Source organism: Rhincodon typus, chromosome 25 (assembly GCF_021869965.1).
Source record: "Rhincodon typus isolate 14 chromosome 25, sRhiTyp1.1, whole genome shotgun sequence".
In the NCBI taxonomy this organism is placed as follows: domain Eukaryota; kingdom Metazoa; phylum Chordata; class Chondrichthyes; order Orectolobiformes; family Rhincodontidae; genus Rhincodon; species Rhincodon typus.
The window spans coordinates 1,911,882-1,925,286 of NC_063356.1; the positions used below are offsets into that span (position 1 = coordinate 1,911,882).

Sequence of the window (13,405 nt, forward strand, 5' to 3'; positions counted from 1 at the left end):
CAGTGCGGCGCTCCCTCAGCACTGACCCTCCGACAGTGCGGCGCTCCTTCAGCACTGTCTTGGGGGTGTCAGGTGTGATTACCAGCCCGGGTCCCAGGACTGGGATTTAAATGAACATCTCTCTGAGCTAGAGGAGATACTACCACATACTGAGCCTTAGCTGAGTATCTGTGGCTTATTGTGAATGATAACCTGGTAGTTTGTGCAACAGCAGCTTTCTCTTACCTGAATGCGAAAGCGGAGGTGGCTGTTGGTTATCTCCAGCCTCTTCGATTGACCCTCCATCTCCCTGGTTCTTTGCTGCTCTTTCTGGAGCCTTTTGATGTACTCCACAGAGGCTTTCAATATCGTCCCCTTGTTCCAGCGAACGTCACTGCAAGTGCAAAGTTAAAAACTAAAAATCTACTGTGTCACAGCTGTTTAACACACCCTCAATGATCACCACGGAATAGTGTAGATGTAAATGTAAAGGAGCATCAGCAGTTCCATACTGTATGTCCCAGTAAGAGATAACCAGTTTTCTTTTGGGGCTGATCCAGATCCTACTAACGAATTTCCTACTTGACCTCATCAATATGGAGATCTCCAGGTATTCACTAATGTCCTGCAGGGAACTCCAGACCCTCAGCAACGAGATTGACTCTCAACCTCCCCCTTAAGTGGCCAATGCAACTGCTCAGTTAAAGGGAAGTTAGGGATGGGCAACAAATATTGACCTTGTCCGAGCACCCAGATCCCAGGAATAAATAAATAAATAAATAAACTCAAGGCTGTGAACACAACCAGATAACTGAACCAGAACATCATCACAGACCCTGTAACTGGGGGCAGTGGGGAGAGGTTGAAGAGAGCACAAACTGAATCTTAAAATGATGAGCGTGTGGATTGAATGTGACTAAGCTCTCTCTACTCCACAGGATAGCATACATCACCAGAAAGCAGGATATTAGTGCTCACAGTTACTCTGAAGCCCCAGCTCTCTCTCTCTGTGGCACCTCTCTTTACCCCTCTACTCTGGTCAAATTCTCTGTTCCCCTGACATCCTGGATGAGCACAAACTTACTCTGATTAAATATTGCAAAGACTGAGGCCAATATATGTTGGACCCTGCTTGAAATGCTGGTCCCTGGTTTCTAATCCATCCTGAGATGATGCCAAATTGTTTGAAACTGTGGTGTCATACTTGAGTTCCAAGTCACACCATTATAAGGATCACATTTTCACTTCAGAAATGGCTCAATTCCACTCTTGGCCCGTCAATTGCACTTCAGCCCATTGTAAGTTTTTCTTTTATTTATTCACTGGATGTAGGCATTTATTGACCATCCCCAATTGCCCAGAGGGCACTGCTGTGGGTTTGGAGTCACCTGTAGGCCAAGGACAGCAGTTTCATTCCCTAAAGGGGAACCAGGTGGGATTTTGCTAAACAACAGATAATGGCCATCCTTCAATTTTTGATTCCATATTTTTATTTATTGAATACAAATTCCACCACCTGCCATGGTGTGGTTCAAACCCATGTCCTCAGAACATTTCCAAGGTCTCTGGAATGATGGTCTAGTGATAGTACCACTAGGCTAGCATGCCCCTCTCCTGCTCAGCTTGCACAAAACTTGCTGTCTATATTTTAAATCACAGTAAGTCCCATCCCTTCAGTGCAGTACTTGGTGACCTCTATTGGTTCCCAGTCAAGCGAGGCTGATCTGACTTTTTCCTCCTCGTTTTCAAATCCCTCCATGAGCTGACCATTGAAAATGAATGACGGAAGATTTGTCTACTCACAGATCGTTGGATTTGGGGATAAGCATTCCCAACTCTTTTATTCGATCATTGATGTTAAACCTTCGCCTGCGTTCAACTTGGAAGAAAATTGAAACCAAAATGAGAAAAGAGAAAACAAAATAACAATGCAAATTATTTTCAATAACGTGTCTCTTAGTCAAACTGGCTCTCTATCCCTGGAGCTCAGGTGAGAGAGCTCAGAGGCAGTGGACAGATAAAGAGGCGAACAATGTGTTTCCACACAGCCACTATGACCCACCCAGGAGTGTGCAGAAACAGCAATCCCCTCTGGTCATGAGGAAATGCTGACCTCTAGCTCAATGCCTCCTATTGCTCTCACTAATAATCCTGTTAATGCATGGGGCCTCACCTGAAGCTGGCCTGGGTTCTGGGAATAACCCAATGCTTGGTGGAGGTCGAGGGGTGCTGGGAATTTGGCTGGAGGAGACAGGAACGAAGGCGAGTGGCTTGAAGGGGGAGGTGTTTCTATAAAGACAGCAGCATAAAGAGGGTTGTGGTCAGTAGGGCCAAGAAGTTAAGGCTGAGGAATGGATTGTCTTACATCCCAACAGCCCGAATCATCCTAAAAACTAAAGTGAAAAATGCTCACCTCAGCCTGTTCTGCACATCCCCTCTGCCTGTTCCTCCAGCATCCTATCACAGTCTGGCTCCCTGAGAAATTATATCAGCAAGCTGCAAGTATCACAGTCAAGGCGCAGCCTGCTTTCAATGGAAGCCTTGGTTGGCCGTGAATATGATGACGACAAAACATCCGGAGGGAGCAGGTTTAAGAACACCTCGGTCTTGATCCCACAAGTGACCACAGTCAAAATGAACCCTTTCCACACACACCATTTCCATCAGCTGCAGGTTAAAATTAACCTCACAGATTCCGGCTGGCTCCCCAGGACTGACGCAAAAGGGTAGGAGTTGAAGGAACATTACTCACTCAGGTTGTGATTATCTTTCTTCTGTCGCTCTTTAGCCAAAGCCCGTGCTTCTGCATCTAGCCAAAAACAGACAACCGATCACAATAATGTCACATCTGCTACTTACATGTGATAGCACAGCTCTCCAGACCAGTCTCAACCTGTATCACCGTGATCCCTGGGTCAAACTATTCTGGAATGATGTACTCAGCCAATGCCTCTCATAAGGAAGCAATGCATTGGAGGTGGTCCACAGGAGGTTTACTGGCTTGATTTCTGGAACGAGTGAGTTGTCTAATGAGGAACGGTTGGACAGACTGGGCTTGTTTCCCCTGGAGTTTAGAACAGTGAGGGGGTGGGGACTCGATTGAAATGGATCTGATCCTGAGAGTCCTTGACAAGGTGGACATGTTTAAAAGAGGTTTCCTCTTATGGGGGAGTCCACATCTGGGGTTGGGTGACACGGAATTAAAAACTTGGGCGGCAGAGATGAGAAGAGTTTTTTGCCCAGAAGGTTGTGCAACTTGAGGATGTGGAAGTTATTGGGGAGAAATACGACAAATGTTTGACAAATTTGAATGAAAATATTTTTGAGGAGGTAACCAAAAGTGTTGATGAGGGGAATGCATTTGATGTGATCTTGGACTTGGATACAGACCTTAGCAAGGCTTTTGTTAAGGACTCTAACAGCGGACTGGTCCAGGAAGTAAAAATCCATGGAATCCAAGAAGTGGTGCATTGGATTAAAAACTGGCTGAGAGGCAGGAAGCAGAGAGTGATTGCAGCGAGATGTTTCTGTGACTGGAAGTCTGGTTCCATTGGAGTTTCATAGGGTTCAGTGCTGGGGTCCCAGCTGTTTGTGGTGTACATTAATGATTTGGATTTAAATGTAGGGGGTGTGATTGAGAAGTTTGCAGTTTCACAAAAATTGGTTGGATGTTAAAATAGCCATAAACTGCAGGAGGGTATAACTGCTTTGTTGGGCAGAGCAGTGGCAAAATGAGATTCAACTGGGAAAAGAAAGGGGCAGTGAACTTGGGGAGGTCTAACAAAGCAAGGGGTTAATCTACGAATAGGACCCCAGAAAGTACTAAAGATCAAAGGGACTGTGGTGTGCATATCCACAGATCCCCGAAAGTAGCAGCACAGGTAGATATGGTGGTTAAGAAGACAAGTGGTATATCAGCCAAGGCATTGAATACAAGACCAGGGAGGTTATGCTGGAACTGTATAAAATGCTGACTAGGCCAATGTGGAGTACTGTAAGCAGTTCTGGTCACTAGGACATAGAAAGGATGTGATTGCCCTAGAGGGGGTGCACAGAAGACGAACATGGATGCTGCCTGTCCTGTCAGCTCTGAGCTATGAGGAGAGATTGGACCGGCTGGAGCTGTTTTCTTTGGAGTAATGAACGTAGAGAGGAAACCTGATGGAGGTGGATAAGATTATGAAATGGATATGAAGGCAACGTTTCCATTAGCAGAGAAGTCAATAAGCAGGGGGTATAGATTGAAGGTAAGAGGTAGAGGCTAAGAGGAGAGTTGAAGAGAATGTTTCCAACCTAGAGGGCAGTTGGAGTCTGAAACTCACTGCCTGAAAGATGGCTGAGTCAGAGACTAACAATGAAATAGTATTTAAATATTAACTTGTATTGCCAAAGCCTCCAGGGCTATGGGCCAAGGCTGGAAAATGGGAATAGTTCAGTCAGATCTATGGTGATAGGCAGGGACATGATGGGATGAATGGCCTCCTTCTGTGCTGTAAGTATCTTTGAGTGAGTAAGCTTTGGAACTGTCTGCCTCAGATGGAGTGAAAGTGAGGTCATTAAATATTTTTAAGGCAGAGGCAGATAGGTTCTTATTCAGCAGGTAAGAATATGGAATTCCAAACGGCCACAATCTTAACAAACTGACAAAACTGATGGACTGAATGGCCTGCTTCATCATCACATGTTCCTGAGAGTGTATGCAAAGGGGAAGGAAGGTCTGTCAGGAGAATACTTTCTGTTCCTCTGTCCCTGAAGGGTGCTGCCACATGCTCCGATGATCTAAATCAAGTGATTTTCAAACTTCTGTGCCTGCCTATAGCCATGACCTCCATGGCACTGAAAGCAGGAAAATTGGGTCAGGAAAATCCCCTCATCGAGTTCCAACTTGTATTTACTTCACGCTGCTCAATCAGTAAGACAGATGGAGGACAAGGAATTGAGAATCATTTTTGCAGAAGGACACAGAGTGTAAGTTTGAAGTCAGAGGTTAGGAGGATTCTGAAGAAGATGTGAGACTAACTGGTTTTGGGAGATTTACAGAGGTCACCGACTTAGTGACCTGGCTCAGTGGCAGCAAAGCAATAAGGCACTGCTTTTCATCTTTGATCAATAATATCAATTGGAGACTAGCCTGAAAATGGTGCTGGTCAAACTCGTGACCTCCAATTGTCTATGTATCTCCAAAATTCTTATAATTAATAAACAAACAAACAAACTTTAAAAAAAATATAATTCTCCTGCCCCTCTGAGATTTCTTTTCTTCCCTGGTTTAACTCGAAGCAGCATCTGGGAGACATATCAATAATTCCAGGAGATACGAGGGACCTTCACAAGTCCATCACAAGCAGAAACCCATGAATGTGTTGACAACAGTCACCAAGTCACGCAACTGGGAAACACGGTCCAGTCAAGTCTCCCCTTACTCTCTAATCTCGTAAGCTTTCCTCCGACCAAGCTAACTCCATGTACCCAAGTTGAGAGGCAACTGGCATTTAGAGATCATTTTGGGTCCTTAAACTCAAAGGTACACATGTGCTTGTTGGGTTGGGTCTAGGGTTCAGCATGTTATCCTGAAGGGTTCTGCAACAAGAAAGTTCTTCTTGAAATGAGGGATGCCATTGGAGGTCAGCAAGGATGGAAAGTGAGGAGTTTCTTTCTGGGAGGGGGCCACCAACCGGAATGCACGTTACTTTCTAAACCGTGGGAAAATACACTCAAATAATCCCCTAAAGTTTGCAGGCAGGGGAGTGCAGAGTGGGCAGGTGTGGTCAGGGGAGTACGGAGCGGGCGGGTGTGGTCAGGGGAGTATGGCATAGGCGGGTAAAGCCAGGGGAGTACGGAGTAGGAGGGGGCAGCCAGGGGAGTATGGAGTGGGCCGGTAAAGCCAGTGGAGTACGGAGCGGGAGGATGTGGTCAGGGGAGTACGGAACGGGAGGGTGTGGTCAGGAGAGTACAGAGTAGGCAGGTAAAGCCAGGGGAGTATGGAGTGGGCGGGTAAAGCCAGGGGAGTACGGAGTGGGAGGGTGTGGTCAGGGGAGTACGGAGTAGGCAGGTAAATCCAGGGGAGTATGGAGTAGGAGGGGGCAGCCAGGAGGAATAGAGGGGACAGATAGCAAAGGTTGAAAAACATTGGACAGTGGATTCTGTAGGAAATGGTTGAGTTTTGTTAGACAGCAGGCCCATTTAAAGAAAAAAACAAAATCACTTGCAATTCTACCACCCCTTCCACACAGTCATGGCCCAATAAAACTAATGAAATATTTGTGAAGTGTATTTTTTCATTCATTCAAGCACTGTGGAAGTCTCTGGCTAGACCAGCTTTTATTGCCCATCCCTACTTGTCCTAAGGAAGGCAGCAATAAGCTGCTTTCTTCAACCATTTCAGTCCACATTAATGACCAGATAATCGGTATGTATGATGGTAATTGAGGAATAAACATTGGCCAGCACAGAAGGGAGAACTTCCCTGAGTGGGAGTTAACCCCATTTCTTTCTCACTAAGCCGAGAGTGAGAAGCAAGAATATGTATTGAGGGCAAAGTCAGAAATTAACTGCAAATGGCGAGAGTAAACAGAGTGATGAGAGTGAGAGCGAGGGCAGGAGATAAGTAAGGATTTAATAAATTATTTCGCGCTGGATTCATAGGTTGGACATTTCTGGTCACCTGTCAAAGGCCAAGCAGAAGCTGTGACCAAACATCCAAAGAAGCCGCATCAGTAAACTCCAGAAACATGTGATAAGATTAGGGGTAGGATTAGGCACAGACATGTCGACCCTGCATTCACTACCTCCGGTGAAAGGACTGCTCAATCCTGCATCCAAAGCACCGAGTGCGAGAGCTGGGCATCAATAATAACGCCAGCCAATCCTGTCTCTTGCTGAACCATTCTGAGAGAGCCAGCAAACAGGGGGCCAGACAATCCACGGGGGGTGGAGTGTTGCTTAATATTCAACAAAGAGAGAAGTTAGATGGTAGAAGGAGTGAATGAGGAATTCACCGCATTGGGGGAGCAGAGTTTAAATTAACTTCAGTAAAAAGGGAAGGAAGACTTAGGGTGAACACAGCCTACTCACAGCACTAAGCTAATCTCCCAAAAATGCATTTAATTATATCACCTGTAATGGTAGATGTTATAGAAGGGTGTAAGGGTCTGAAAGGGTTAATACTGGGGACTGCCTTAAGCACCACCTACGTTGGTGATATCAGATGGACCTGTGGGCAGAGCAGTGAGACGTACCAGCCAGATCCTCCTCATGGTCTCAGTAACAACATCCATCACATCAGTGTAACCTGTAACTAGTTGTTAACATGCAATAAACCACAGATTGTTAACTACCAGAGACTCTTCCAGTTAGAGCGGCAAGTTGATTTCTTTGACCACACTGGCGCGAGCAGGTTGTGAGGCTTCCTACAAGTAGGGAGGGTGGTGTCAGCAACCCTCCCCCATAGAGAGGTGCAGCAGACACTGTTTGCAGGGATTATAGTTCTTCTCAAAGCCACTCACCATCCTGACTTGGAAATATATCACCATCCCTCAGTGTCTCTGGGTCAAGATCCTGGAATTCCCTCCCTAACAGCTTTGTGGGTCTACCTACAGCATATGGACCACACCGATTCAAAAAGGCAGCTCACCACCACCTTCTCAAGGGGCAACTAGGGATGGGCAAGAAATGCTGGACCATCCAACAATACCCACATTCGATGATTGAATAAACTTTCAAAAAGTAATTAGCCAAGTTATTAGTGGGAATAACTTTGTAGTGCTTTAGGGAACAAGCAAAGTGAAAATAAGTTAACAGAACTTTCAAAGAGGCAGCACAGACTGGGTGGCTTCTTCTATGGTTTTATGGTCAGGAACAAGGAGAACCTCTGGTCCCACTCTTGCAGTAATGCGCTCACAGTGGTCCCATTCATTGCAGTCAGTCAACATAAGAAACTGACATACTTAGCAGAGGTTGGAGAAATTGGGCTCGATTTATTTGGCAATAATAAATTTGAACTGCTGCAATTAATGTTTCACCAATTTGAATCCAGTTGAACACAGGAAAAAGCTGAACAAGTGATGAGACAGAAGAGTTCCATCACCAATCGAGATCTTCCTGCCCAGGGAGGTGATTTGGGAGAGAAGGTGAGGAAGGGAATGGGTGGGATTGATGGATAATTGCAATAAAGTTAGGATTAAAGAATGCAGGCTTTGGCCTCAAAATGTTAAAACAATTAACAGAGAAGATTGCAACATCTGGGTATATGATTACTGGTAACGGCAGCATTTAATGTCAATTCCAACTTGACCACATAGACCAGACCAGGTGAATACAATAGATTTTCTTCCATCAAGATAATGAGTGAATAATGAGGTGGGTTTTTTTTAAAACAACAAACCAGTAGCTTCACGACAACAGGTTGTAATGCTAACTCTTTACTCTGGAGCAGCAGGGACACATATTTCTACACTGGGCTTGTTTCTCTATAATATTGTACTGGGAAAGGCTCAGATCCCCAAATCAGATGCCCAGTGTTCCATCAAACACTCCCAGGACAGGGGCAGCCCGCGGTTAGGTACAGGGTTAAGCTTTCTCTACACTCTCCCCATCAAACACCCCCAAGACAGGGACACGACGAGGTTAGATACAGAGTAAAGCTCAATCTACGCTGCGTTGCTATAGTACAGTTTACCTGACATTTCCCGTTTGATGGTGATATTGGCCGGACATGAAGTACTTGTGGGTGCTGCAATGCCATGGTTTGTGTAAACCTCCAAATGACTAGTGGAAAGTGGCAACTGGAGGGAGAGAAATAGAACAAGATGTATCAATAATTTGACTGGAAATTTTGAAGTTTTAACAATATTATGTGGATCCTGTCCACAGTAAATGTAGAATATCGTTGTTGCAATTTAATTACCAGCCTCATTGGTCAAGATTTTGTCCACCTTTCCTGGGACCATCTTCTGTAACTCGCTGTCTAACTCTGTCTGATAATAGTTCTGAGAAGCAGCTTGGCATGTTTTACTGCATTAAGGCACCATACAAATGCAAAGTGTTGTCATTATTGTTGCAGTGTCTAACAGGATGAAAGGTTTCACCTCCACCTTACTTTGGCCTGGAGTCTCCCCAACCCCTGACCCAATCCAAACCCAACTGCGACTGGCCCTTGCCCCATTGTTCAATGGGACGTGTAACAAGTAACATCAATAAGATGAACGAGGCCTTCAGGAAGGCAGAGGGTAGACAGTCCCCACTCTCCTCCAGGGCCAGACCGAGTCAATTTCTGCTCTTTTCAGTTTGGGTGCAACGTTTAGCCTCTTGTTGGCAGGCACCTCATGAACTATGGGCAAGGGTTGTGTAGAATCTGACAGAACTGTTTGTGTCACTTTAACATCATTCAGAGCTCAGCTCACTCTCAGAGGACCAGCTGTGCCTTGATGGGTAACACTCAGCACTCACTCAGAGGCTGTGGGTTCAAGTTCCACTCCAGAGAGTTGAGCTCAGGACTTAGGCTGACACCTTGGTACAATACTGAGCCACTGCCGTACTGCTGGAGGTGCCTCAACAAATTCCATGTTAAATCAAGGTGCTCTATGGCCTCACTGATGGACATCTGACTCCATGTTATGTAAATTGTACGTAAACTAGTATCTGTGCCAGCAGCACATCAATTCAGCAATTTTGAACTGATTTCATAGAATCCCCACATTTGGGAACTGGCCATTCAGCCCAAAAAGTCCATGCAGACCTTCTGAAGAGCATCCCACCTCGACCCATCTCCCTACACTATCCCTGCAGTTCCCAAGGCCTACCCACCCAACCTACACATCCAAGTGCAATTTAATACGGCCAATCCACCTACCCTGGACATCTTTGGACTGTGGGAGGAAACCACAGCATCAAGGGGAAACCCACACAGACACGGGGAGAACATGCAAACTCCACACAGACAGTCCCGAGGGTGGAATCGAACTTGGGTTCCGGGTGAGGGAGCAGTGCTAACCACTGAGCCACCATGCCATCCCTGAATGCTATCCAAAGATCAGAGGCATTCGCCCCAATGTCTCAGTCAATGCTTATCCCTCACCTTCTGTTAACGTACTAGTGGCTACTCTTGATCACATTGCTGCTTGCAGATGCTCCCAAACTAACCCAGCCACAGGGACCAGGATCACCTCATGACATGCCACTCAGTCCTGCCCCCAGCACTGGGTCAATTTCCTGGCTTCCATTAGCCTCCCCACCAACCTACAGGGTAATACAGGCAGAAAAAAGTGTTCTGTTTCCACCTGTTTGTTAGGAACTTCACCTGATGAAGGAGCAGCACTTTGAAAGCTTGGGATTTCAAATAAACCTGTTGGACTATAACCTGGTGTCGTGTGATTTCTGACCTTGTCCACCCCAGTTCAACACTGGCACCTCAACATCTTTATTAGGAAGGACTCAGCTCATCACTTGCTCAAAAAGAGAAAGGCAGCATCTGACTAATGGAGGTTCTTAAAATTATCCAATGCTTTGACAAAATCAACATTGAAATAGATGCTTCCACTTTTGACAGACCAGGACAGAGCACACAAACATGGGACAGTCACAAACAGGGAGCTCAGGAGAAACCTCTTTACTCAGAAAGAGTGAGAATGTGGATCCACTCCCACATGGAGTCGTTGAGGTGAATGATGTGAATGCATTTAGTGGGAAGTTTGGTAAACCGGACGGAGAAAGGAATTGAAGGGTATAGTGATAGGGTGGGATGTAAAGGCTGGGAGGAGGCTTGTGTGGAACATAAAAACCAGGAGAGTTCAGTAAGTTAATGGAATAAAAACAGAAAGTCCAGGAGATACTCAGCAACTCAGGAGAGAGAAACAGTGTTAATGTTATGATTCTTCTTCAGATGTGACAGCACCAGAGGGGTTGCACAGGAGATTGCCCAGAATGGAGCAGTTTAGCGAGAAAGAGAGGCTGGAGAGACTGTGCTGCTTTCTTTGGTGAAGAGAAGGCTGATCGAGGGACACTCGCACTGAGGGAGACTCAGAGCATGGCCTTCTTACATGTGATTATAGATAAGCCCTCCCCTGAACAAACCAGCAGAGCCCTGGAAAAGCCTACACCCAGGATCTGACAAACAAGCCACGTTCCAAACTCTCTCATCTCATCGCAGACGCACACAACAATCATCTGTTCGTGCCCAAACTGAGACCAAGCAGCAATAAATAGCTTCATGCAGACTATAAAACTAAGCATACAGTCATATTAACAGCAAACTAATGCTGACAGCAACTAAACACTCCCTCACAATTCACAGAATTGCTTTTGCACCATTTACACAGAATTTCAACTTCAAATCCAACCCTGCTGCTCTCTTTTCAATGCAGAAGATTTTATTTTCTTAGGGATGGGACACTTTCCTTTACCCTCTGATCTTCCTGATTTCTTAGATCAGTCTCTACAATAGTTAGACTATCTGATGGAAACACAGCACCTTCAGGGTGGCACGGTGGTTAGCACTGCTACCTCACAGCGCCATGGACCCGGGTTTGAATCTACCCTCGGGTGAATGTCTGTGTGGAGTTTGCATATTCTCCCAGTGTCTGCATGGGGTTTTGCCCCACAGTCCAGAGATGTGCAGATAGCTGGATTGGCCATTGGAAATGTGGGGTTACAGGGAGAGGGTAGCACGGGTGGGTAGATCATCGGAGGGTCGGTCAGGACGCAATAGGCTAATTTTCTTTTTAAATTCATTCACAGAATGTGGGCATCCCTGGCTAAGATTTATTGCCCGTCCCTAATTGCCCAGAGGGCAGTTAAGAGTCAAAAAACATTGTTGTGGGTCTGGAGTTACATGTAGGCCAGATCAGGTAAGGATGGCAGTTTCCTTTCCTAAAGGACATTAGTGAACCAGATGGGATTTTCCAACAATTGGCATGGTCATCATTAGACTTTTAATTCCAGATATTTATTGAATTCAAATTCCACCATCTACCGTGGCAGGATTTGAACCCAGATCCCCAGAACATTACCTGGATCTCTGGATTAACAGCTCAGCAATAATATCACGAGGCCATTGCCTCCCACACTCTTTCCACACTTTCTGCCTGTTCTATATCAGTTAGATGACACTGACTTCGTCTGAATTCCATCTGTGTGCCATCGCTTTGTAATCCTTAAACACTTTGTCTTCTAAAAAAAATCGACTTGTTCAGAGATGTTAATACACACCTCTGGAGCAGGTCGGACTTGCTCAGAGATAGGGACGCTACCACTATGTGACAAAAGCCCTCTTGTATCCCTTTATATCCTGGGCCAACAAAACTGTCAAAAACTCAGCTTGCTGTTTCCCGTGCCCCCTGTCCTCACACCTCCTCCACCCAGATTCATTCTGGTGAATCAATCTTTCCAACAAATGACAAAGGTGCAGCTTGAGGGGAGAGGCAGCCCAGAATGCCATGCACTTTCTCCCGGGTTTGGGAAGGAGTAATATACAGGTCTGTGGACAAGACTCTTGCTTCTGGAAAACACTTCTTTACAGACGTAACAAACTCAGAAACGTGTCCATTCCTGCTCTGTGTGGCACCCTCTGTTCTCTGGTTTACTACACTTCACAGTCAGTCCAAGGTGAGAATAGATCCACGGGTGGGAGCTGGCACAGCTGTGATGCATTGAATACCTATAGGTGGCAGCGATCACACCTTATGAACAGTCCCTGAGCTGAGCGAGAGATCGGGTCCAGCCATCCCGCCCAGGACTCTCTCACAGACTTAACTGTTTCAGGGAAGAAACATCAGACATTAAGCCAGCTCCACCTGGGTCTTAGACTCCAGGTTAATAAGTCCAAACAGAGCAATTTCTCGAGTCAGTGATCTGCAAAATATCTCCTCAGCACTTTTTTTTTAAAAAAAGCACAAGTCTCCAAGGTAAGTTCTAATCGCACAGCATCTGACCCAGTTAGCTATTTGTTAAAGTCAATAAAACAGTTTAGTGTCTCTAATCTCAGGAAACACATTCAAAACTGCTCATGAACTGAATGGGCTATCAGGTTTTGCACTGTCCACTGAGATTCTCCCAGAGTAGGAAGGAAGTGTCCCTTCTCCTCTGATGACCATTGCAGTCCCGGTCAGAAACGACTGCTCTCTAAAGGCTGATGGAGTGTCTCTCTGAGTCTGTGCTGGGCCATGTCATTGTGCCTGTCAGTTATCTGGTCTCTCTCCTTCTGGTTTCCATTTCTCCCTCACTCTGTCTCTGATGCTCCACATTGTCGTTATTACTAGCTCCATTTCACCTTCTCCATCTCTATCAATCCCACTGCTTTCTCTCTTCTCAGCGCTACCATCCGACAGTGCGGCACTCCCTCGGCGCTGACCCTCCGACAGTGCGGCGCTCTCTAGGCACTGACCCTCCGACAGTGCGGCACTCCCTCAGCACTGACCCTCCGACAGTGCGG

General features: G+C 46.0%; 1 protein-coding gene across 2 annotated transcripts in view; it reads right to left on the bottom strand.

Annotated features, from left to right (window-relative positions):
- tfeb (transcription factor EB) overlaps positions 1 to 13,405 on the bottom strand; it is a 114,450-nt gene that overhangs the window by 2,027 nt on the left and 99,018 nt on the right. For both annotated transcript variants that reach the window (XM_048612001.1, XM_048612002.1), the window contains 4 exons: positions 8,657 to 8,762; positions 2,732 to 2,788; positions 1,783 to 1,858; positions 226 to 373 (listed from right to left, as the gene is read on the bottom strand). In XM_048612001.1, coding sequence (XP_048467958.1) covers positions 226 to 373; positions 1,783 to 1,858; positions 2,732 to 2,788; positions 8,657 to 8,762 — 387 coding nt within the window. The remainder of the gene's footprint in view (positions 1 to 225; positions 374 to 1,782; positions 1,859 to 2,731; positions 2,789 to 8,656; positions 8,763 to 13,405) is intronic.